Genomic DNA, 25,581 nt, shown 5'->3' with positions numbered 1-25,581 from the left:
TCTTGAAGATGACAGAAAACCATATTAATCTACTTGAAATGAAAGCTTGGGCTTTGAGAACAGCCATAGACACTTTCTGAGGGGTGAAGTGATTGAAATCAATCATATTTTATGACTCACAGCAGTTTCTGTAAGCAACTTGAAGATCCAGCTACCCTGCTAGTACCAGGTTTCCATGAATGGCTGCAATGCAGCTGTCAAAAACAGCTTCTCAGTTCAAGTTACCTTTGCAGTAATAGTGGCAAATGGACAGAACCATGTGACCTCTCCACACAAATGTCCGGCCAGTATTGTGAAGATGCAGATCTGGCTGAAGACTAAACAGAATTTTTCATCCCAAGACTAAGGCATACAAGAAGACACTCCTGGCACATGAAGGGTGAGATAGAGGAAGGAGAAAAGGCTGAGTGATGCAGGATGCCAGTGGAATGGGAAGTAATAGTCCAAAAACATGACCATGGAGTAATTTTTTGTGGAAGGAGCCTCTGGAGTTCACCCACCTCTCAAAGAGGCCCAGCTTCAAAGTAAGAGCAGGTTGCTCAGAGCTTTGACAAGCTGACCTCTGAACAGATCAGTGGCAGCTGGCACAACAGAAGGAAGAGGTGCCATCCAGGGGGACCTGGACAACCTTGAGATGTGGATCCACACAATCCTAATGAGGGGCTCCACCAGTCCAAGTGCAAGGCAGCAAACTTGGGTAGACACAGACCCAGACGGGAATATAGAGGGGGAGAAGAACCCATTGGGAGCAGCCCTGTGGAGAAGGACTTGAGGGCTTTTATGGATGAAAAGCTGAACATGAGCCAAGAGTGTGCACTCACAGTCCGTCCTGGACTGAAACAAAAGCAGCATGGACAGCAGGTTGAGGCAGGGAATTCTGATCCTCTTCTCTGCTCTGGTGAGACCCCCACCTGGGGTGCTGCATCCAGCTTCGGGGTCTGCAGCACAAAATAAGAGCATGGACCTGTTGGAGGGCTTCAGAGGAGGACTATAAGGATGATCACAAAGGTCTCTTCCAACCCAGGCCATTTTATGAATTCCACCAGAGAAGGAGGTCCAGCCTCCTCAAGGGGCAAAATACTGTCACTGCAATTTCTTTTCATGATACTTAACCCAAATGTCCCTTGTTGCACGTTGTGATGGTTGCATCCTGTCCTTTCTGTACCTTGTAAAGAGTCTGGCTCTTATCTCTCTATAATTCCCCATCAGCTCATGGGATCCTGTAGTAATTTCTCCATCTTAACTGCTCTTATCCAGGCTGCACAAGCCCCTTGCCCATCTCTTTTAGCCTCTTCTCATTTGTTATGTTCTCCAGCCCCTTAACTGTCTTCATAGTCATCTTCTGGCCTTGTCCCATTCTGTTCAGAACTGGACACAGCTTCTCATGTGCCCTCAAAGGTGCCAAACAGAAAGGCACAGTGTTCTCCTGAGCTGCTGCAAGGCTCTTGCCCAGAGTGTGGTTGCCCTCCATCTCTGCTGGGAGGTCCTGCTGGCTGCTGCAGCCTGTGCTCACAGTCCTCTTCCACAGAGACTCCTGAGGCAGGGGGCTCCCAGCCCGTTGTATGAGCTTGTTCTGTTCTACATGCATTTCTGTGTTGGTCTTCATAAGGCTTTTATCAGCCCATTTTATTTGATAGTTGAAGTCCCTCTGAATGACAGTCCTAAAGTCCAAGCAAGCAATGTCTCCCCACCAACATAATTTGCTGTCATTCACATATCTTCCCATTTCTATTTTCCTCCATGTGTAGTCTTTTACTTGGTTAGTATTGCATGTGAAGCTGGACAAAATGACTGACAGAATGTGCAAATGTATCCTAGCATCACACATTTTTCCTGCAAAGTAGCATCTCCATTTTTATGTCTGGCAGCACTGCCTGTGCAAGTCCCTTCTGATTTATTAACACTATCAGCAGGAGACATCAAAAATTCCTAAGAAATACAAAAACCAAGACAGTTGTCTCAGCAGGTACCAACCTCACATGCAATGCACATACTCTCCTCTAATGCTAAAGCCAAAATGTGGCTGATTATTTGTTCTTATCAACTTATTTGCATATAGATGCGCAGAAGTCCCACTCAAGAGACTCAAAGAACAATTTTTTATTTATCATGGGTGCAAGGGCAGCAGGAAACCACCTTTAGCATTGCCTCAGCTCTGAAACCCAGGGACTCTCTAAAGCATTCAGCTTCACATGACATAAGGTCCCACACTTCCACGGTCATTAATCAGTGCTTCGCTATCATGGTGATGTAGAGCAGATTGAGGAGAGATAGTGGAAGATGAAAAGTGCTAATTAGTGCTAGGTGAGGTACAAGCTCCTGCCCACCACTAGAGACTAGGGCTCCATTCCTGCTTGCCTGTTTAAAACTTTGACTTGTTTTACCCGTTCACACAACACGTGTCTTGCCGGGTGCACTGATGGGGCTGACGTCAATCTGAGCTGTCTGCTGTCACATGTACAGCCACAGCCTGAGCTGATGGATCTGATACTATACCTCTGACCCCTTCTGTCAGCAAAAAGTGACAAGGACAGCATCATGGTAAATCCAGAAGGTTAACAGCGAGATAAAACACCATTTGTGTATGTCAGCTCTTTACCGTATACACTTACCACGTCTTTGCTTATGAAGTGCAAAGCACGCAGGTGCCAAGCACAAACATTTTGTTATTTCCATAATCTTCGTCTTATAAAAAGTACACCTGATTTATATTGGCTGAAATCAGAGACTTCAAGGAATTAATTTTAAGTCCACACTGTGCTCTGAATCAGTTTTGATTGAGCAAAGTCTCTTATGTCAGGCGCTCACCCTGGGTATGCAAGGAGGAATGCAGGAGTATGGGAATGAAAGCCCCTCCATGCCTGGTGCACATTCTGCAGCCAGTGGGGTTGAACACAACCATCTCATCAATGGTGTCTGCTTGGTTGGCTTTGAGGCAGCACACTGGAATATCAAAGTACTTGGATCAGGAGAAGGTACGAGCAGGGAGATGAGGAAAGTAAGGAAAGCACCAGCATGCTGCTGCAGCTGCCACAATGCAAACCTCAGCCAGTGCAAATGCACATGCCAGCCTGCTCTCATACTCAGCTTGAGAGCTCCTCTGAGTGAAAGCCACATAATTAATTAATTAGTCAAAAACCACTTAGTTACTGTCTTTTGGTCACCAGTCATCATGTGGAGATATATTTACCCAATACCACTAGAAAGATACCACCAGAAAGCCTTGACCCCACCCTGTTGGGGGTGACCTCAGCAGAGATCAGGTTTAGGGACTGCTGCATACCAGTGTGACCAGCCTTTCTGCCTTTTGGAAATGGTTGAACCAATCCAAACCTTTGCTTTGAGGAGATACTTGGTTGACACATAGGTCTGTTTTTCTTATGCAAACTGGTTATCATTTTCCGTCTGGAAAAGTTGGACCCCGCCCTTTAATTCTCATGATGCTGACAAAGGGATGCCAGTACTTCTTCATTTTCCATCAGCAGGAGTTTGGCCAAGCGGAGTTGATCACCCACTTGCCAAGTGCTCCCTTTCCCACCTGCACAGGAGTGTCAGCTCCATAGCTGATGAACCTAGGAACTTCGTATAGGATAGAAAAAACTGGTTACTTTTGTGTCCTGGTGCCTCACAACTGAGGCTGCAGTAAATAAACATTTTAATACTTCCCATTATCTTTGCCTTGAAGAATGTCGTAATATTCCATAATCCATTTTAATTTGGATAGGAACAACATGGTCCTGGAATGCAATGCTTCTCATGCTCTAATGTGCTCACTCAACTGCAATATTCAGAGAACTGAGAAATAGCAGCAATGTATAATCCTAATACAAACTGTGTGGTGGAAGGGTAATCTAAATTGTGTTTCTGAACAGGTTCTTTATTAAATTCAGGTAAGACTGAAAAGAAATTCTTGGCTTGCTGCACAATAGCCAGGCCAGAATATGGCCTTATGTGTTTTGAGTTCATTTTATCCTGAGTGAACAGGAATTTGTTGCTCTTTTCAGAGCAGCAATGGTTATCATCTGCACTCTGTGTTTTCTGATTAGTTTATTACACCCAAGGTAACATTTTTAATATATGACTCAATTTTTTTTCCATTACTTTGTTTCTGTCTCATCAAATGGACTTGAGCATATTATTTATGGCTCAAACCCAGACAGTTTTCAGTGTGTATTACATAGACTTGGTACACATGTAGTAATTAAGTAATTAAGTGATTGCTGTGGATGGAGCATGCCTTCAAGCATCATGCTTGGAGCACTTCTGCCCACTTTGCAAGCCTCATCATACATCAACATGCTTTGTCACACCACATTCAGAAATTGAAGATGCCTGTACAAATTTGGAAAAGACATATCATCTGTGACTGTAAGCACAGCAGAAGCTTAAACTGACCACAACTCACTGGACCCGAGGCAGGAGAAAACCTTTTGCCCTGTTTGACACCAGAGGTCAAATGTGGCAGCTGCTGGGCTCCATTTGAGTCTGACCATTTATGAATCAGCTCTCTCTCCCTATGGAGAGCCAGGCCTGGTCAGCCTGCAAAGCAAGAGCAACACAAGTGACTCATAAGAGATGATTCACTCCTGCTGAGAATACAGATGTCCTCATGGAGATGCTGCAAGTGCTGAACTGTGGAAAGCCCTTAGTTCACCAGAGGTTGTTGTGTGGATGCTCCAGAAGAGAAACGCCAGACCTTACAGTGCCTCTATATCTGCAGTGTTTTCTGCCTCTGTAATCCAGGGTAAGATTGAGCCAGAGCCAAGGCACAGATGATCTTTTACCTGTTTAGTTTGTGCTCACCACTTCCCTCCTGAAAATAAAGGAAGGATCCCTTATCCAGGCACACTTTTTCTCACATGCCCAATTTTGTGTGTCCATTACACCATGTGCAAAGCAGCATGGCCACCACTGCCCTGAGAACAGTCTCTTGCTTTTTATTTTGGGGTATTTCAGGTTCTAAGGTGGTGTTTTAGCCTGAATCTTAATACTTTATAACCCCTTCTTGTACCCCTGTTTCAAACATTACTGCAAATCCTACACTCTGCTCTTCCCTCTTTTAGAAAGGGACAATTGAGAAGATCCTGTACAAGACAAAACTTACTGAGTTTCCTGGTGAGGCATTCCTGCCACAGCAAAAGACCTAGTCCTTGGATGCTGGCCAATCTGAGAAGAAGCACAGGGTGAGAATGTGAATAAGTCCCCACAGAGAAAGAAAATAATGTTTTAAATCAGCAAGAGAACAGAAAGAAACATTTATTAAGGTGCATGATAAATTGTACCTGTAAGGTACTCCCATTGGTTATTGCTATTATCCCACTGCTATCCCTTCAGGTATTGCACAGGAAGTTACTTGAGAGATGATTATTTCTGAAGTTATCCTGCTAGTTTCATCCACTTTACCATACTGCATGCTGTCCAGTCATCTTGAAGACAACTGTTTGTGTTGTACCACAAAGTCATTAAAAATCAAACAAAAATACAGAGCCTGTCCTTAGCTACATTATTTCAGCACTTTTATCTGGCCAGCTTCTGTACTGCAGGAGGCAAAGGTCCTGGGACAAACCATGTGTGACCAGACTGCTGCCTCTGGAAGCCAGCCCAGATGCCCAAACCACAGCCCAGCTGCCTGGAAAGTTTGAGAGGTGTGGGCAGGGTTTAGCTCTCTCATCCTTCATCAACCCTAGCACCTGCAGGTGCTGAAACCTGCACCTAGCAATGGCCATGTTCCCTGATTTTTTGTGTTGCTGCCAACTTTGGAGAAGGTTAATGAAGGAAAACAACATCTGTAGCAGTTATAAGTGAGCTAATTCTAGAACAGACTGTGGTTGGTGAAGACAAGGTATATCTGTAGATCAGCATCTCTCCAGATGCCAAATTCTAGCCATCTGCTATGGGCAATTACAGAAAAATAAATCCTTAAAAAAATATAATCTCTTGCATAGGGAAACTGCAGCAGCCCAACTATGTAGTTAGGTATCAGCAATCCCCAAGCTGTACTATTTATAGAAAGCTTAGGAAAATGTAGAGGAAAGCACCACACAGAACTCTTGCTTTATTTGAGTTCCTGTTTTTCCAGTACCAGAAGAAGAATGATATAAAAACCTGCCAGTAAAAAGTTACTTGGATATTTCTTTTTGAAGAAATTCAAGTCAAGCTAGTGAAGGTGTTGTCTTTGCTGGCATGCAAACATTATTCCAAGGCATTGCCATGCAGATTTGAATCTTTCTTACTGCAGCCCACTGGCTTTTCTCAGTAGCCTTTTTTTGAGTTTTCTACATGCCTGTGCATTAACTGCTGGGCAGCAATCCACACAAACCCTATACAGGCAGCACTCCTATGTAGGTGCTGGCAAAACTCTCAAGTGTTCTACAGGGCTTTCACTGCTGCAGAGATGTCTGAGGCCAGAGACCACAGTGCTGAACTAGAAAACTGGAGAGGAGCTCTTCAGGCTGGCAATCAAGAAGGCCAAAAAAAAAATGAAATGAGAAACAAAAGAAAAACAAAAAGGAAAATATTATTGGGAACTCTACCTCACTGAGCACTCAACGGTATTTTTAATATTTTAATAAGTGCTCCTATGACATTTGGGACAGATAGATCTTTCTTCATACCCGCCCCCCCCCCACACACATACAAACACACGCTTTAGGACACAGGGCAGTATTTTTCTGTTGTCAGATCTCACTGAAGATTAAAACAAGCATCTTTACTAATATATTATTACTGCCATTATTCAAGCAATTCCCTCTTTAGAAGTTATGAAATATGGATAATAAATAGAACCTGAATAAGCACATATTTTCTTTGTTATGTTAATGGCCTGGCTGAAGTCCACCGGGACAGTCCTATGTGTGTGACTGATTGCTTTGTTTCAAAACTCTGGATACTTTATAGGAACGGGCTCAAAAAAGGGCACTTTGCACAGACCTGCTCATTTGGTGCTACCTCAGCCAGGAGAAGAGCCCAGTCTGAAAACTGTCTTTTTAACCAATCCTTACAGTAATGAAAATAAATTCAGAATTGGCACTTGGGGAAAAAAAATCCTTGCAATAGGCAACAGGAGACGTGTCTTTTTTGAATTCTGAATTCTCCTATAAAATAGTTTATTTCTTACGTTTATCAAAGCCCAATCCACAGACAAGAGATAATCCATACAGATGAGCCAGTTACCCAAAAAAGTCCTAGTTTCTGGGATTTGAGAACTTCACCTGACAATGAAAGTACAGTTAAAGGACAAGCTAAAGCAATGGGTATAATTCCTGGAGGGGACTAGGAATTTGGTCACTAAATTCTTTCAAGCCACGCCACCACCTTGGCTTAGAAAAAGTGCTTTAAATAACTTTCCTCCAAGATTCACAGCATTTTTTTTTGCCTGATTTGAATAACACAACAGTAAGAATACTCAGTTTTTCTGCCTCCCATTTTGGTGTCCTTCCTTTCAGCCTGTCCCTGGTCAGCATCCAGATCTATAACCATGTTTTCTCAGACCTCAAGTTTTTAAGAACCTGGCAAAAGACCATCATGAACAATTTTTTCCCAAGGAGCTGGTCTGGCCATTCAACTGAGGCCTGTGCAACATTCAAACACCTGGAAATGGAGGAGATGTATGTGGCCAAAAAAATATAACTGCTCTTCAGTCTTTGAAAATTTCCAGGAGGAAGTGAGATCATTTCCTGAAGTGTTTAAATGGCAAGATCTTTTCATCCACAAAATAATCCTGTGAGCCCTGGCAATTTGCTTTGCTTTAATGAGCTGATTGCATCCAGCAAGACTAATAAGAGAAGCTACCCCAGATAATCCCTCCTGCCACATGTGATGTTCACCTCGCTACATGCACTTACATCTTACCAGAGCCTCCAGTTCCCACTGCTGTGTGAACTCAGGCTGGTAAACTCACCAGCAACCTTCACTTTTGTTTTGTTTTACTGGCATGGACCCAGAGCTGGTGAGAGCCTCCCCAGAGCCAGCCGTGAGAGAGCAGCATCACTGCACACGCTCACACAGGGCATGTGGGGCCCGAGCAGAGAGAGCAGAGCGAGGAACTCCCTCACTCTGTGCAATGACCACATCTCATGTCTGAACTGGGCAAGAACATTTGGGTTGTGTCCAAGCACACTTGGGTTGTGGTCTGTCTGTAGCCTCTCTTCCAAGACTGTCAACAGAAGTGCCCACTAGCATGAGTTGTGATGCTGATACCTGGTAGAGGCATTTCTAGCACCTAGCTGGAGCATGAAAAAATATTGCCTCACAAATCTGGGCTACCAAAACCCTGCTGCTTTCTGTTCTCCCCGCAGCTCAGGGAGGAGCACTGGAGTGGGGCAGGGAGGAGGAGGCAGGAATGTTGCTCTTAGAATGTAAGGCACATTCAAACTCCTTGAAATCCTCCTCCTTCCCTGTCCTTTACTTTATTCTCAAGCCAGGAGTAGTTACTGTCTTTCTGAGCACAATATTAAGTCATCAAAGGTGCTGTGCCTGTCAAATTGTTCACTGAAGAGGGAGTTCCTTTGGGTGATGCTCCTCTGAAGCTATTGTCTCCTCAAAGCACAATGCTGACACCACACCAAGTAACCAAATAAGAGAACTAGTTCCCAAGGATTTACAGGTTGTGAAATCCGACTCTGCTTTTGCATCCCTGTGTAAATCAACAATAATGCTTGTGTGACCTTAGATCCCAGCTCTCAAGTGGAGACATTCCACCTCAGCTCTTAAGAAGAAAAGGCACAAACCCTTGAGCTATAAAAGTGCGAGCCATTTGATGAATTTTCCCATCCAAATGTTTCAGAAGACATAAATACAGACCTGTAGTTTCCCTTCGGGCTGGACAGATCCCATGTGTCCAAAGGAGACACCTGGAAGTAACAAGAGAGAAGGATGAGCCCATGTTAGACTTTTCACCCAAAGCAAATGCTGTCTGTAGTGCCAAAATTGTTGTTTCACCTGCCATGTCCTGCCTGCCCTTTTCTTCTTTCAAGATCCCATGCTGGCAGAGACAAGTGAAACTCTCTGTCTGAGCTGTCCTGTGGGTGAGAAGCTTTCTTCAAGGAAGTTATTCTACTCAGGGAACCTGGCAGTCCATAAATCACAAGACTAATGCTCATTGCAAATTAATGCAGGATCAGCCAGGCAGAAAACTCCAGTGGCTATAACATTTCACACGATATAAATAGGAGTAGTTGCTTTGTACAACATGAAATAACCAAGAAACAATAAGACATCTCTTAAATTGTGGCTCAAACACTCCTTCCATGCACCTGAAAAAAGTAATAGCATCATTTATTTAATGATCGACGTTTAGGCTTCAAAGGAAAAATCAGCTTCTTCTTCTTCTCGGCTGATCTCAGGTGAAATTGAGTTTGTTGTTCACCTCCTGCACTAGAGAGAGAACAAAGCTTTATGCATTGTTCATCTTTTGTCATCATGAGAAAAAAAGAAACAACAAATTTCCATATAACTTTTACCTGGCTGTAATTCATATCAAAGTGCATTGAGCCTGTTAACAGGTTGAGGTTCAATGACAGACCAATGGAACCATCCAAATTTGACCCAGGGCTTCTCCAGGGTCAAGAGAGAGCCCTAAAGCTCAGGTTGGAGCAGGCTGTCAATGGAATATATGATGGGGAGGGCAGTGGCTCTGGCCTGCAGAATGGTCTCTCCACCTCCTGCTCAGTTTACTACAATTTCCCCTCCCAAGTCTGGCTCTCCAGGGCTCTGGCACCGGCAGAGAAAACACTGAGACAACTCTCATTTATAGTCCATCACCACCTCAGCTGTCTGCAGCTTCAAGCAGCAGAAATCAGCCGTTGAGGAAAGAGGTATAGCTTGGGGAGCAAGCTGGATGTCTGGTATTAATGAGTTGTGTCACTGCTTTTTCATTCTTTAAACAAATTTTGTATGCCTTTATGCACAGTGATGGCACTTGTGTCACACCTGGCTAAGGCAATCTGCATTTTGGGTGCTCCTGGGAGGTAGCACAGCCTGCTCCACTGGGGATGGGAAGCCCCATGGGACCCCCAGCAGGGAGGTTGTTGTGTAAAAACACATCAGGCCAGAGATCCAGGAGGAAAAACCGAGCAGACCCTGTCACTCCCTTGCTCTCCATTGCCTCCCTTTTGTGTAACTGTACTTGCATTCCCCTAGCCTTTACCTTCTGTTTTTTTAAAAAATCTAGACATTCACAGTCAACTGCCTTGGAATCTCCCCTGACCTTCCCCTGTGTGCACAACTCTTGCCAGCACCTTAAACAATGAAGTCAATATCAGCTCAGTGAAAACCCAGATGAACACCTGCAAACAGGCAAAATGGAGGCAGTGTTCGCACAGCAGAACATCCAGACAACAGAGAACAGGTGACAGTGACTCTGTGCTGAGGAATCTGCTTTCATTGCCCAGCTGTGGCTCTATGGGTTTTGCATCAGCTGCCAGCTTGACCCCCTATCTAAATAAGTGATGTTATTTATGTAGGAACTAAAAGGCACAGCAAGCAGGGCAGTACCCAGCTCCACTACAGTCAGTGAGGCGGAGCAGAGAGTTCAAATGCTCTTGCTGCATCAGGTGCAATGAGGATTCAGGATCAGCGTGGGGCTCCTCAGATCTCTTAGCTGACAGAAGTGAAGGAGTTACTTGTCTGGGACCACTTGGACTGTGTGGCTGCAAATGCAGCATGGGGATTGCCTGGGACCCTGCACCCTCCCACAGGATAGTAACTGGAGAGGTGGAGATGACACCTCAGTAAATCTGATAGCTCACAGATCCACAGAGCAGAGTTGTTTTTTTTCTCCTTACTTGCACTCTCCTTTATCTCTGAGTGTCATATTTCCCTCAGCAGTGGTGCAGCTTACTCCCAGACTGTCAATGAGCTCTTCTTGAGGCCTCAGGAGATGAAGTCACTCTGTGAAATCCTACACTCTCTAAATCAAAAAGGACATTTGATAAATTGCTAGGGATTATTACAAAATATACATGTCTGGTCCCAAATCTGGCCTTGGAAAACTCTTGTATTCCTTCTCTAAAAGATTGGAACATGATATAGACCAGAAGTCAGGTACAGTGTGGCTCCCCATACTCAAAACAGGTCTCCTCTACCATGAGACTTGCAATGTGTATTTGTACTTAACAACAAAATCGGTAGGGGTAGGGGAGAATGATGATGATTTCTGCACTAGGAACCCAAAATATTACATTCAGGCTTCAGCTGGTTTGGTTTTCTCCTGCAGCAGTGCCTGAAACAGCTTTCTGAAAATGGGAAATGGACGTTTTCTCAGTCATAATCAAAGAAACTCATGATTTCCCAGAGACACTGTGACTGTGGCTGTCATCTGTGTGCAATGAGGCAAGCAAGAGAAACACCATGTCTTTTGCTACTTATGCTTTCAGTGTGTCAACACATTCACCCATCTGTACCTTACATCACCCTGTGTATATTGGCTCAAACACAATTATTTAGAAAATCTGTGGAAAAGTTGTGTGATGGAAAAGCTGCAATGTGGTATAATCCTAATAACTCTTCAGTAACAGCACAGAGCTCTTATCACAATCTCTTCACGCATTTGATTTTGCCACTAAATCCCTCATGCTCTCTCAGGCTAGTTATCCTTACAGGCTGGAGGTCAGGTTGCATCCAGAATGGAAGATTCTTCTCTGATAGCACGTCCAATATGAGGGAGATTCCCTGCCTTCAGCAAGTCTTTTAAATGACATTATTGATTTCATTTTGCAAGCGAATCAAAGTAGATCACCTGACCAAGAGTGCTGGGATTGCATTAGAGGGGTAAGGACAAAAGGTGAAAGTTTTTTCCATGAAGTGGTGAGCAGAAAGAGCAAAGAAAGACTCCTCCAGTTTTGAAGCTCTCAACTCTGCTCTGGACATTTTTGCAGAAAACCAAGAGTAACAGAACCTCTGGTTCTTTTAGCAGCGCATTGAGTTGCAGTTGCTTAAAATAATGTAAGTTTTCCTTTAAGACATTCACCTTATACTAGGTTACCTTCCCTACACTTGTTATCAGATTTATGAGATATGTAAGTTCAAAAGGGCCTTCATCTCTGAAATGGTGGAGAACATGAGAGGAAGGTGAAATCATATGAAATACAGGATAGTGCCAGAAGGAGATTCTCTGTGAGGTTTGACAGATAAATTGATGCATCCCCTCATAAATCCATCTCTGCTACTGAAGAAATGCTCATAAAGGAAGAAATATTTTATAGGCTAAAAGTAGCCTTGCAAAAAGGAACTCATTTTGGAGAAACAAATATGGTGTCTTCACAGGGGATTTCACACATATTGTTTCCATAATCGCTGTTGGATTATGGATCATTTGTGCCTGGCACCAGTACACTCACCTGAGGGGTAATGGGCTCTACCAGCAAAAACAAAGATGCTGTGCCCTCTGTTTTCTGGAGGGAGTGACAGAAGAGCTCAGGCTCCACAGATCTGGGCAGGTTTTCCTGCCCCAGCACCAGTGTACATCAAAGGCCTGATGGTGTTTCCTGCCAGATTGAAGGAAGTGCTTCTCGACGCCCGTTTCTATTTAGGGAATGTGTGCAGCTCTCTCCAGGCTCTGATGAAAGGAGACTAAACTGCAGCAGCCTGGCCTGCCCCAAGCAGAGCCCCATTTTAATGTCAAAATAACTACATTCCCAGCCAAAATCTTCCATAGGTACCAATGGGAGGGAGGGTGGGTGAGCCTTAGCCTCTCCACATGTCGGTGGGTGAGTCACTCCAGCCTGCTGGGATTCCAGCCCCTGGCACATATCCCAGCAGGCTGCAGTAAGGAAGCCCAGGGCATGAAGAGGGGGAGGCAGGCAGACCTGTTGCTCTTTCAGTTACTCTGGCTCTTGTGATCCTGGCTCTGTTCCCCAACATAATTTCCATTACCTTGAAGAATGATCCAAACAACTTCAGTAACATGATCAACTGAGTATGAAAAAGATGCAGAGGTGATTCAGTATGTCAGTGCTATGGAGGCACAAATGTAATGGTGAATCTCAGTAGCTCCCCTCCTCTCCAGTTCCTGTACAGCCAAGGTTCTCTCAGCACCAGCCTGCCCTGCAGGAACAAAGACAGCACAACCCCCTGTATTTAGCTGCTGCATTTGGCTGCTGATGGCTTCCTCTGGAGAGGGAAAACCTAGAAATGCTCCATTGTTTCACATTATTGTGCATTAGAAATAACCAGAGGATTTAAGTTCAACTCAACACAGAGTTGTTAGTTTTGTATATTTTTGCTTTTTGGGAAGTTTTACCTGTGGAGTGTAAAACAAAGACATAGATAAAAAATCCCTAGTATTGCCTATTTTTTGTTTGCTTTCTCCTTTGCATTTTGCTTTTGCACTGTCATTTACAAACTGATCACAACAATGAATTAATTTACTTGAATCATGTAGCATATTGAGTTTCATTACAAGTATCCACAAAGCAGTTTTCCTCAGATAATCCTTTATGGCTTTAATGTTTGAGGATCAATTTGTCTCACAAGATGAAACAGAGGTCAGAAATGCAATGCAGTGTGACAACACTCTGTTATTCCACTTATTATTATGGCAACATCCTCTGGTATAACAAGTGTTAAGACTTGCATAAAATTCCAATTTGAAATCTTATTTTGAGAGATCTGCAGCTCAGTCATAGAGATTTGCTGTAGGCAGAACTTGTCATACAAATATTCAGCCTAGAACTAATTTTCTTTAACGTGTTTTAACATCTTCCAAAACAAACAAAGACTCAGCACTTTTAAAAATACAGTTCTCTGTATCTTGATCAAAACACAGGACTTGATTCAACAATGAATAGCTGTAGTTTGAAGCTAATATAAAGCATAGTAAGGTTAAGTGAAGTGAATTTCTCTAGAGGCAAACTAGAATAACACACTAGTAGATCAGGCTCAAAGTCACTTTGTTCATTAGATACTCTGTTAGGGCCTCCACCAGATTTTACTTTAATACCAGGTTAAATCCAGCTGAACTCTGCTCCTCAGAACAATGTGTCCAAAAAGGATAGCAAACCTGTTTTGTAGAAGCCTGTTTCCAGATGATTGTATATCATTTACTGAGGCATCCAACAAAGCTTCAAACCTGTTTCAGCTAAGACAAATTGGGTGAGTGCAACTCACATCTCCTGTTTTCATTTACTCAAAGTGAAAAATCACCTTCAAGGGGTAATACCTTGTGTCAAACACAAAGCAGGCTGACTTCAAATAATTCAAACACTGATCTAGCTTGTAGTTAAAGCAGGTCAGGGTGTTTTGCATTGTGTTCAAGATCTGCATAACATTCATTTAAACATCAAAGGCAACAAAAGCAATGAAAAATTAAGAACTTCAGAAAGCATATATAGTGCTGAACTCCACACCTGTGCTCCTTTTCTGTGCTCCTCTTGTATTGAAGGGAGAGAGAAAGGAACTGTCAGTGGGTGACTGGGTTATCATCCAGCTGAACCACCTTCTGGAAACCCTTGTTTTCCTTCTCCAGCTGTTAAGAAAATGTACATGGTGAGTTCAGATATAGGAGGCTTCATGCAGACAGATCTTTGAGAATCTGCAGCAGAAACACAAGTGAGAGGAATGCTACCAAGCAATCTTTCTTGGATTTGCAACAAATAGCAACAGCAAGTTCGGAAACAACCTTGAACTAAAGTTTATTTTTCTTTCAGTAACCACACTCCTCTGGGGAGTTTCAGTGAATGTGCATCTCACGGAAGGTGTACATATGTGTTTTTTTATTTCAACTTCTGCCCAACACCAGCATTTTTGACTGTGTCTATCAAGAGTAGGTGTGCCTCTGCAGAGGTGACTTTGTGGCCACCTCCACAGATTACATCCACAGCAAAGCATCAAAGCATCTGTTTTCCCCAAACCGTAGCCAGACGAACTCTCAGAGAGCATTAAGTTGGTGGGAAAGAGAAGGAACAGTGCAGAAACTACAAGTGTGCTGCATGTCCCTGGAAAATTGGGTTAAATAACTGTCTGGTAAAGCTTCAACTGGAATATTGTGGATTTTTTTGGTCTTCCAGTAAGAGATGGATGATAAAAACTGGAGAGAGAGCAGCAGAAAAGTGTTAAAATGGTCAGGAGCCTTAAGGAAAAAGTGGCAGTTGAGAGAATTGAATTGTTTAATCTTGTTTAATCTGATAAAGAGACTAAGGGTAGATTTATTAATAGTCTACAACTATTTTTGGGGTATTTACACAAATGAAACAAGACAAAATTCTGGTATTGCCAGCAAGGGGGAACATTCAAAGATTGTGGCTGGGATGGATCTTAGAAAAAATTTCCAGCTTTTGTCGGGGATAATGCAGGGTACTCAGGGAGGTTGTGGAACCTCTGTCCTTGGAGGTTTGTAAGACTTAGCTAGACAAAGCCATACCTAACGGGGTAAAATGGCAGTGCTGCTTCAGGAGGTTGGACCTGATGACCTCCAGACATTCCTTCCAGCCAAAATTTCTGTCACAAATTTTAAGTCCTGTTAATTGACAGTAAGTGCAACAGCTTCAAAAGGAAATGTGGTTCCTCACAGGGGAGGAAAAAATATCTCTGCCTGTATGAAAAATGGACTTTCAACTTTCTGAATCCATACAGACTAAGTGATGTAAATGCACTTGGAGATGAAAGAGAGCATTTACTTTTCTGGAAATGTTGTCTTAGCAAGTTTAAGGTCACCAGATTATTTTAAGAGAACAAAAAGCAGCCTCATTAAAAAACAGAATTCTCTATACTTCCTGCTCAGAGTTGGAACATAAAGCCCCAGTTATAAAAGGTTCATAGAGAAAGGCATTTTTAGACAGTAGAACACTTAATACATATTGGGAGTTAAATATATTTTCAAAGGGATAGCTATTCAGCTGTACAGGCCACTGCTTTGGACATTAGAAAAGATACTTCATGCACTTTAAATATAGATATAGCTCCTATGGTTACCTCCAAAATAACCTAGGAACCCTGAATTTATTTGTCTGCCACTAGAAAAGTTCTACAAAAAAGTATGAATAATCTCATAGCTTCTGCAAAAATTTGTTTAAAACTAAAACCATATATTAAAAAAGGGGAAAAAAATCATGTTTATTCAGTGAAGATCATGTGTCCAAGAAATAAGCCTTTCCTCAAAGTATGTGAAGTTTCTTGTGCCACTTTTCCCTTTAGATGACTTTAATAAGACAAAGCTATTTACATTTTTTCAAGCCCGCTTGATTTCCTGCATTTCCAGCTGTGATCCACTGAACTTGTGCTCAGCACAGGTAACACCAGATTGCCCAGAGTTACCATTAAATGACCACAAGGAAACATTTCAGAAACACTTGAGTAAGTGGGAAGGACATAATCTCCTGTATTTCACAGAATACCAGGTTGGAAGTGACCTCAAGGATCATCTGGTCCAACCTTTCTTGGCAAAAGCACGGTCTGGATGTGGCACCCAGTGTTAAGAGTGGGCAGTTTGAAAGGAGGACAGCACAGGGGCTTCTGCTTTACTCCAGCACGCAAGGAAGCAGCTGCAGCACGTGGGCCAGATGAAGCCAGTGGAGGAAGGGAACAAAAGAGAGCAGGGAGCTTGCAAGCCAGCTGGGCACTCAAAACAGGAATGGGAGACTTGTCTGTAACAAAAGGACTCATAAAATAATCTGCAAGATGCTAGGGAAAATGGCACTTTCCTCAGGTGCCAGATGGGACCATGCAATTTAGGAAGATGCTCAAAGCTCCACAACAGAAGCAGGAGGAAAAAAACAGGAGAGGGGAGAAAAGATTTGATTGTGAACATGGGGTAAAAACAATCTGTCTCCATCAGAAGACCAGAGCATCTCTGCCAGCAATTACCTTGCTCTCATCTGTAGTCTGATCAAATCAAGTATTAGACACTAGACAGCCTTTTGTATTTCTGGCATATTTCCTTCAAGGAGAAGGTGCAGGTGTATCTACAACTCTGATCTGCATCTGCATTTAGCATCAGCACAGCTTAGAATGAGCTCAGAATGCTCACTCTCATTCACAACACCAACTAATGGATGCATGCTATCAACAGAAACTGAATATCTCCATATTACTCTAAGAAGTGCACCTTGGGTATTTCTGAGAACTTCCCTAGAGATGAAAAATAGTGATTTTTATTGAAGGAATTTGTAGTGTTTCTTGTAAAATGTGGACAAATCATTATTACCATATGGTACCCATTCACTGCAATGGGGTTTGCTGTACACATGGTGTGACAGAGAAACTGTGGTGTGTTCAGGAATGATAGACTGGCTGTTACATATGCAAGCCCAGTCATTTTTCTCTTCTTCTCTCTAAGAGGATTATGAAAGCATCTCTGTGACATTATAAAAACATTTTAAAAGGATGCTCCTCTGTGTTAGTCTGCAGATTGATTTCAGTCTCTTTCCTTAGGTTTCTTTCAGACTCTCTTCTAGTTCATGTTTCATTTATTAAAAAAAAAAACCAACAAAAAAACAAAACAAAACAACTAAAAAGTAATCAGCAGCTGAGCAACGCTAGGATGTTCTGCAATAACAAACTAGGACAGACTGGAAAAGAAGGTACTGACACACAGTCATAGCAAGAATTCACACTTAAAAAACCCAAGGGGATTTTATGCCTGAGCCTTAATAAGGCTATTTACAGATGATGAAACTCTCCTGTCAGCATCCCTTTAAAGTTTCTCTGTATACATCAACAATCCTGCTGGACAATTGGCGAGACGTTAGGAGGCTTATGGCATGCTGTGCTGTAAAGCTATCCAGTTTTAAAGAGCAAATGACTCATTTAATAGATATGGTTCTGTTGAAAGAACATTCTTCAGAGCTTAGTAAGAAGTTCAAACCACATTAACATTAGAAATCAATAAGCCAAACCACTGTGGACTACTGAGGTCACGGTTAATAAAGAACGACTTCAATTTTATTTTCATATCCTGTTTTTGGTCTAATCACTTGACCTCATTTTAAAATATGGTCTGGATGTAATTCACCATTCCACACAAAGAGACTGATTCTTTTCCCAATTTTACTCTCTTCAGTAATTTCTATTTTATTAAGTCTGATTTACACCAGAGGTACCGAATACATTTTCTCAGATTTTTAAAGGAAATCAGCCTCCCAGTTTACAAAGCACAGTTCGATTTAATGGTGCCATTTGGACCTTTTCTGGCTACATGATATACAGCTTCTGTTTAGTATGTGACATAAAAATATGTAGGAATTATTTGCCCATTGAAACTGAAAAATATGTAGGAATGAGCCCATTGTTTGCTTTCTCCTTTTGAGTGGCAGGTAACTCAATTGTCCAATTCCTCATTGTCCAAACTGCATAGACTGCAACTAATGGAATAGCATTTCCCCCACTGGAAGCAAAGTTGCCTCTGGTCTGCATACAGTCTGAAAGCACACTGAACATATTTGTATATTAATTAGAGCTCGTGTGGAAGATCCCCTACCCATAAACAAGTATCTCAGTATTTCAAACAGGCTTTGAATTGTTCAAGTATTGAGCCACTCTGAAGTTCCTTGCTAAGCCATCTGACAGGAAAAGACACAGAAAGGAACATCAAAGGATGTTTGTACCTTTGCAAAACTCTGTATTTCCTAAAAAGTGAGGATGCTGCCAGTCTGAAAGAGCTTTTTGTTTTGTGCTTGTTTTTACTGAACCCCCCTACTGAGAAACTCAGTTTTTAGCAAACACAAGGAAGACCAAGAATCCAGAAGCAGTGTGGCAGAAGACAGTCTGCTGTCTGTCCTTCAGCACAAACAGCTAAAAATTGCACTACTGCTAGAATATACTTCCTGCAGCTCTGGTCTTATACACAGGAGAAACACTGCTCGTTGGAAAGAAACACTGTGTCTTGAGTAAGGAATATCCATCATCTTAAATAGATTGTCTATGCAGAGGCAGAAACACAGCACTGACAAGAATGCAGATACCTCAGGTTTCCATAAAAAATCCTTCAGAAAATATTATCTATCAAAGTTATGCCTGAGCTGAAAGCAAGACTATAATTTAGTGGTAACAAGGATCTCAGATGATCAGACTATTATTTGTTACTGGACAGCCCTGGGGTCATTTATTTATTCTATTACTAACAGCTCTTTAGTTACTCAAATAATCATACATTTTCGTATGTTTCAAAACAGGAATCAAAGAAAAAAAGGAACGAGTTTCTGACACTTTAAATTTGCGTTCAGTATTACCTCACAGCTTAAATTCAGTCATAACTATCCAAGTTTTGCAGACCTTCTCCCATGATTCTGGTCAGGACTAATACATGGGTTTTCTCAAGGCAAGCTCACAATTGTTTTCTGGGTTCCAAACAGTGGATTTAGAAAACATAAAACAGGTTGTGAAAATTTCCTATTCTTTTAAAGTTCTAGTCTTTGGACATAGAGTCATCATTCAATATATTGCCCATGATTACTACTGCTGCACTTCACATATCCCACTTTTTACATGGCATGGTTTTGTCTCCTTACTTTCCCATGATCACTCCTCAGAATTATTTTAAACACCTCCAGCTGATGTCTTCACACATGGGCACCTGAATCAGTATCAACAGCAATAATACAATAACAGCAAATACAATATTCAGTAAATTTTATTTTTTTTTAATTTTTAATGACTTTGTTCAGAAAATGCTCGTCTGCTGTTTTTTGGCAGCAGCTCAAGCTGTGTCTGTGATGGTGCACTGTGAATAAATGGCTTCATGGAACAAGACATCTGGGACTCTGTCTTGGGAAAGTTGAACTGGTGAGGAGATCTGGTCTGTGTCAGGGGGATGTGTGGGAGCCAAGCAGGGCACCTGTCAGCCTCCTGGAGCCACCCTTTGGAAGGGGCTCTGCTGCCAGCAGTGAAAGTCTCTTGGGAGTGTGACTGCCTGGGAAACTCATGAATGGATAGACTGGGATGTTTCCTTAACAATGACCTCTACTAGAGTAATTCTGTGATGTATAGAAAGAAGCTTTTAAATAGTCGTGGTAAGAGGAGGACAAAAAATTATGAAACAAAGGACATAATACAATTTCCCTTGAGAAGTCAATAAAATAAATGGGATTCCAACACTAATAGGTCTGAAGCCTTCCTGTGATTTCTGAATTAGAAGGCTATGAGCAATTTGGTCTCTCATTTCATTCCCTACAACCTTTTTGTACCAGCCTTGCTCTCTGTTCTGTGGCCACTGTGGAGCTGACCCAGCAAAATACTTCGGCCCTGCCACTCTATGGCTGGCCAGACCAGGCAGCTAACACAGAACTTTTCCTTCTACCATTGGATTCTCCATGAGAGAGAATAAAGGCAATATGGTGAAAGACAGAAATAAAGGAAGCGCAAGGAATCAAAGGAAAAATAGCTGTGTGCATGGATAAAAGAGCAAAGATCAAGATTTGTATTTGCTTTTGAGTTGAAAGATATTATAGTCTTTGCTGTAGAAGAAGAAAGATGGGATGAAGAATAACTTGTTCTGGCAATAATTCATGGCTCTGATGGTTTCAAATTGTACAACACAAATTCCTGAGTTTCACTGACTTTCTTCTACATTAGAACCAGTCAGCATAGAGCTCAAGTGCTGCAACGACATAATGCACATAGCAATTCTCTTTGTTTCCATACCAAAAAATTTTTTCCTAAACATCTGTTCTACAATTAGCTAGTTTGCATTACAAATATTCTAAACATTGTCCCACATTACTGGATTTTAGGCACAAAAAAAGATGAACTATTTTGAGAATTTACATCGACTAACACGCAGAGGACTTAAATAGCTTCCATATAAAGCTTTCACATGCCTAAATCAAATACACTACCCTCTCAGAAACAAAAAAAAATACTTGAAATTATCCCTTACGTTTGCAATAGTGGCCTCAGAAAAAAAACTGTCCATACAGTGCACATTGTGATAAATGTCTCAATAAGGATCCCTTCAATAAAGATATGCATATAAATCTTGATATGTCACTTCTAGGGCAGAAACAGAACATTTTGTAATTTTGCCTGATTGGGGTTTTTTCCTCTTACAGAAGTAAACATCTGCATCAACTTGTATTTGATTTTGGCCCCTCAGTACTGCATAGCATGGCTTGCTGTGCTGGGAGGGCTTTGTTGATGTTTTAAATATTTCCACATTACTGTTTTAATTCAGATCACAAACACAGCTTTGAAGTCAATTTCCCAATCACCTCCACTACTTGGCTTCAGATCATACAGAATGGTCTTAAGAGCACAGAGCCTTCAGACAGAGCCAACCCAACATGATTTCAGCCACTAAAAGGCATCCAGTCAGGGAACTGGACAAGGAAGAGCCTGAAAGATCTCCAAAATCTGAGTTAGCCACACCCTGAATTTTCCTAGTGCTCCACACTTGTTGCTCATGTAAATGCAGTCTTTGCCTTCATGTGTCTAAACCAGGCTTTTTTTGTGAGTACAATGCTTCCAAGAGGATTATTCTTAAAAACCCCAGTTAATTAAAAGGTCCAATTAAACATCCTTTACCTATGCCAAAACCGTATTATGGTCTCTGATAAATATTGTATTCCCATGTCATCAAAACACTAACAGCCAGACTAAAAACTTTTCCCCATGGTGAAGGTTAATTAAAGAAGAACCATGTGCCCCAACACAACTGCTTTTGTCAGCAAAAGAAATAGGAGCTCTGTAGACAAAGCTTTCTATCACTTTTGGAAATCAAACATTTTCAGTTGGATGGGAAAAATGGAAAAATAGCTACTGAGAATCCTTTTTGTGTGTGGTTATAACTGCTGGTTTTCAATAACTGAGATAAAGAACTAAAATGAATATTGGACGATAAACTCTTACACAAACACAAGTGTTCCTTCAGAGGCAGCTTACCCTCGAGTTCATTTCTGCTAGCACAGCTTTTCCAAGGGAACAGACCAATCCTCACAGAAACGTGTTTACAGACAAATTGCCCACGCTGTTCAGCACTGGTATTTGGCAAGGTCTCCAGCCAGATGGGTTTGCTAATGACTTCTGTAAGGTGCTTAAATCAGAAGCTACTGTAACACATGACTGCCATGTCTAATTACCCTGCTAATACAGCTTAGTGGATTTTGTTTGGTATGTAAAAGTCAGAGTTTTTGATGAAAAGTACAGTACAAAATGGTCTTTTAAATTTCAATGTAACCAAAGGCTCGACTGTTTGCCCATATACAACCTTTCCTAAGAACCGTCTCTCAGAACAATTGTTACAGCAGTGACAGACATTTCTTCAATTTATAAAATATTTCTCAGCCAATGTGCACTAACAATAGACATGGAATTTTAGTTGCATGAGTTGAATATATTTTTTAATTATTTAATAATTTTCCATAGGTTTGCCTGAACGCATTCAGCAGCCAAGAGGAAACTGGGATAAAACTATGGTCTTGGACTTTTATTTTCATCAGGGTAACTCAAATGTGCTCATTAGCTTCACTTCATTTTGCAAAGGTATCCTTTTTTTCATGCAGACTTGAAGCTCAGTACTGTACACATACTGTTGCATATTTGCACATATGCTAACACTGCAATCAAATTCTCAGTTGCTGGCACAAGAAGATGGCAAGTTATTTCCTGCTACAACTAACATATAAGAAAATATGAAGAAACTAAACGTCTTTTCAACATTTTTCTCCAGGATGTGTTTGTCAGCAAAGCAGGATTTTTTTTCTCCTAGGTCACTAATCAATGCCTATTTGGACCAGCCCAAACAGCTTTTGTTCAGACTGGGGAAGCCAACTCCTGGGTTCCAGGACAGGATGTACCAAAGAAATTAACTGGTAATGGTGGCAAGCCCTCCTCAATAACAAGGGATCCTGACAGCTCTGAGGGGTTGAACTGCCTCTGGATGGAGAGCCCAGCGACTGAGCTGAACAGAAATCTGAGTTGTTATTGGTAACAATGACTTCAGATAATACAAGATAAAATATTTCAGGTTTAGATTTTTAACATTTATTAAAAAAGCAGGATGTATGTTCATTTCAAATTAAACAGTTAAAAATGTTAAAGCATACAAACAAATCAATTGTGTACTAGCAGCATCCAATTGTTAGAATTTTCTAGAACTCCTCCGTACAGTCTTGGCAAGCTCAAAATATTACAACTTGCAACCAACTGACCTCACCATAGTGCAGATAAAACAAACTTTATAAAAACAACAATTTAAGGTTAAATAAGCTTAAATAAAGGTGTTAAATACAAGACACTTGATCAAAGCTTCTGTACAAAGATAAACAAATTTGGCATTGTACAACTGATTGGTTGGCTCACAGCATACATGATTTCCATAGTTAAGCAGTGTAGCTGTTTAGCTGAACATCAACTATACAAAAGTAACTGAAGTTGGGAGTGGGCTAACCCCAGTGAGCCATTTACAAGGCATGTGTATTTTTAGAAAATCAGAACACTGTTTATATTCAGGCACCATTTGTTCCTGCAAATAAATAATCTCTAATGTATCTGCATCCAAACTAGTGTTAAACACATCAGTGCTAACATTTTATAAACACAGCTCTGTGACTATTCACTATACCTCCATTCTTATTGCTATGACAATGTGGACTGTGGAAATAAAACTACTGTACATACAAAAAAATAGAGCACCTTTTAAACATTAAAGTATATGTCTGGTTATTCTTTTTATCTTACAATACTGAAGCCCAAGCTAATTTAAATTGCTTTAACATCTTCACCAGCACACCTGAAATGCAGGAACTAAAACCCCAAATATTCCTCTTCAGGCAAGCCCCAGCCAGAGCAACTTCTAAAAATGTCTAAAATGACACTAAGGATTTTTTACATTCATCTGCACACAAACAAGTATCTGCTATTCTCTGTTTTCTTCATATGAATTTAAAGACAGGTTGCCACAGTTCTCTCTCCTTTTCAGATGAATACAGCTGGACAGAAAATGTAGCAGAAACACCTAAAATGGATTGTGAACACAGTGAAATTATTACCCTGCTATTTCAAAGATAGAGCTGTTAGGTTGTTCAAATAAGTATTTTGCAGGGCCCCAGCCATTAGGATTTTTTGTCTATCGTATTAAAAAACCATTCTGTAAATTTCCTCAGTTGAGCAGCTGCTGTTTGAGACTCTTCCTGAAGTCTCATGTTATCTTGTCTCAGGTGCTGCACCTCTGCTTGGAGAACTGCCTTGTCCTGTTTTTCCTGGTTAACAAAGATACAAGTTGAGCAAAGTGAGTAGTTGTGATGACAACATTTATTTTTTTGTTAATATTTCTATGTGAGTCACAACTGTTATATTTTGTTGAGTTCCCTAATTCATTCTGACAACTGTTAACTGTAAATAATGAATCATATGTGAGAGCCCAAGTTGTAAGTAATCAATTTCAAACAAGGAAGAACAATATCTAATTTCAAAATTTTCCCTTACATGATTATTTTCCTACCAAAAGCAGCCTCATTTCTATTATCCTGGCAATATCTCCAGCTCAGAATTTTGACAGCAAATGAGGCACAAATCAAGTCGTTGCTACATGCGCAAGGTAGCACAAGGCAATAAGTATGACAAAAATGGGGTGCTCACTACTTACCAATGGTGCCCTGTCCATATCCCTATCCTATGGTAAATCCAAAGTACCATAAATAAGGATGAAGTGTTTCCTTTTTTCTGGGGTATGACTATTTGTAGGATTGTTGTTCTGAAGTAAAGAACCATAAACTACTTTGCCTTGGGCCAATTTCCCCACATAACCATTCCCACAGGACCTTCTGCACCTCAGTGCTCCGAGCAACCAGAGTCCTCCTGTCCAGTTTAACTGATGTACTTCTTTCAAGCCCCTGGTGATCTCTCTGCAAAAATAAAACTACTAAAACTGGGGAACAGTTATGGTGCTTGTGGTCTCTTACCTTTCTCAGGTCAGTTTGTAGCTGCCTGAGGATGACTTCCAGCTGGTTTACTTTTCCAGTCAGAGTACTTGGAGCATGCTCCCTGTAAAGTAAACCACTACCTTCACTCTGAGTTAGTGAAAAACATCTTCTTCCCAGCTTTAGCAGAGTTACACTTTTAGTAATAGCAAAGGAAACCAATCATAGTTAGGAAAATAGAGACAAAACCCGGCATCAGTAAAAGACTATTACTAGAACATAAATAGAGTCCTACAATATCTGAAATACAGCACTGCTTCTCATGCAAATCAGGCAGAAGTAACAAAGATTTTAAGAAGCAATGTTTAGGAATGACTAGCACATACCCTCATAGTGCAAGTCACACTCACTGCTCCATGGTGTGCAGGCACTGTGGTTAACAAGCTGCTTTCTGATAAGCACTAATCTCAAGCAAGATGCAGCAGCAATTACTGCAAACCAAAAGAGCTGTAAAAAGTTCTTTTGTCTGCTGTGCAATAGTGTAATTTGAAGTAAAGGATAAACCTACGGCTGAATGGAGACAAATATTTTGTTTAAAGGTCAAAACATAAAATATTGCCACAGGTTAATCAAATGCATGACTGAGGGAAAATGCTGACATAACTTCTGTTTTCTGAATGACAATGAGTACTGTGGGAGACAGTCCCATGTACATTATAGATGCAATTAGCCATCATGTGAGTAATTGTGTCTAAAAGAGAGCAGGTGAAGAGAGAGGCTTTACATTCAAAGC

At 41.3% G+C, this 25,581-nt stretch overlaps 1 protein-coding gene across 3 annotated transcripts in view; it reads right to left on the bottom strand.

The window, feature by feature from the left end:
* Nucleotides 1-22,888: 22,888 nt before the first annotated feature.
* Nucleotides 22,889-25,581, bottom strand: part of SIPA1L2 (signal induced proliferation associated 1 like 2) — a 125,553-nt gene continuing 122,860 nt past the window's right edge. For all 3 annotated transcript variants that reach the window (XM_063151631.1, XM_063151633.1, XM_063151632.1), the window contains 2 exons: nucleotides 24,831-24,912; nucleotides 22,889-24,128 (listed from right to left, as the gene is read on the bottom strand). In XM_063151631.1, coding sequence (XP_063007701.1) covers nucleotides 23,982-24,128; nucleotides 24,831-24,912 — 229 coding nt within the window. In that variant the 3' untranslated portion in view covers nucleotides 22,889-23,981. The remainder of the gene's footprint in view (nucleotides 24,129-24,830; nucleotides 24,913-25,581) is intronic.

This window comes from Melospiza melodia, chromosome 3, assembly GCF_035770615.1.
Source record: "Melospiza melodia melodia isolate bMelMel2 chromosome 3, bMelMel2.pri, whole genome shotgun sequence".
In the NCBI taxonomy this organism is placed as follows: domain Eukaryota; kingdom Metazoa; phylum Chordata; class Aves; order Passeriformes; family Passerellidae; genus Melospiza; species Melospiza melodia.
The sequence above is the reverse complement of the archived record's forward strand: the minus strand, read 5'-3'. Positions and strand labels throughout refer to the sequence as shown.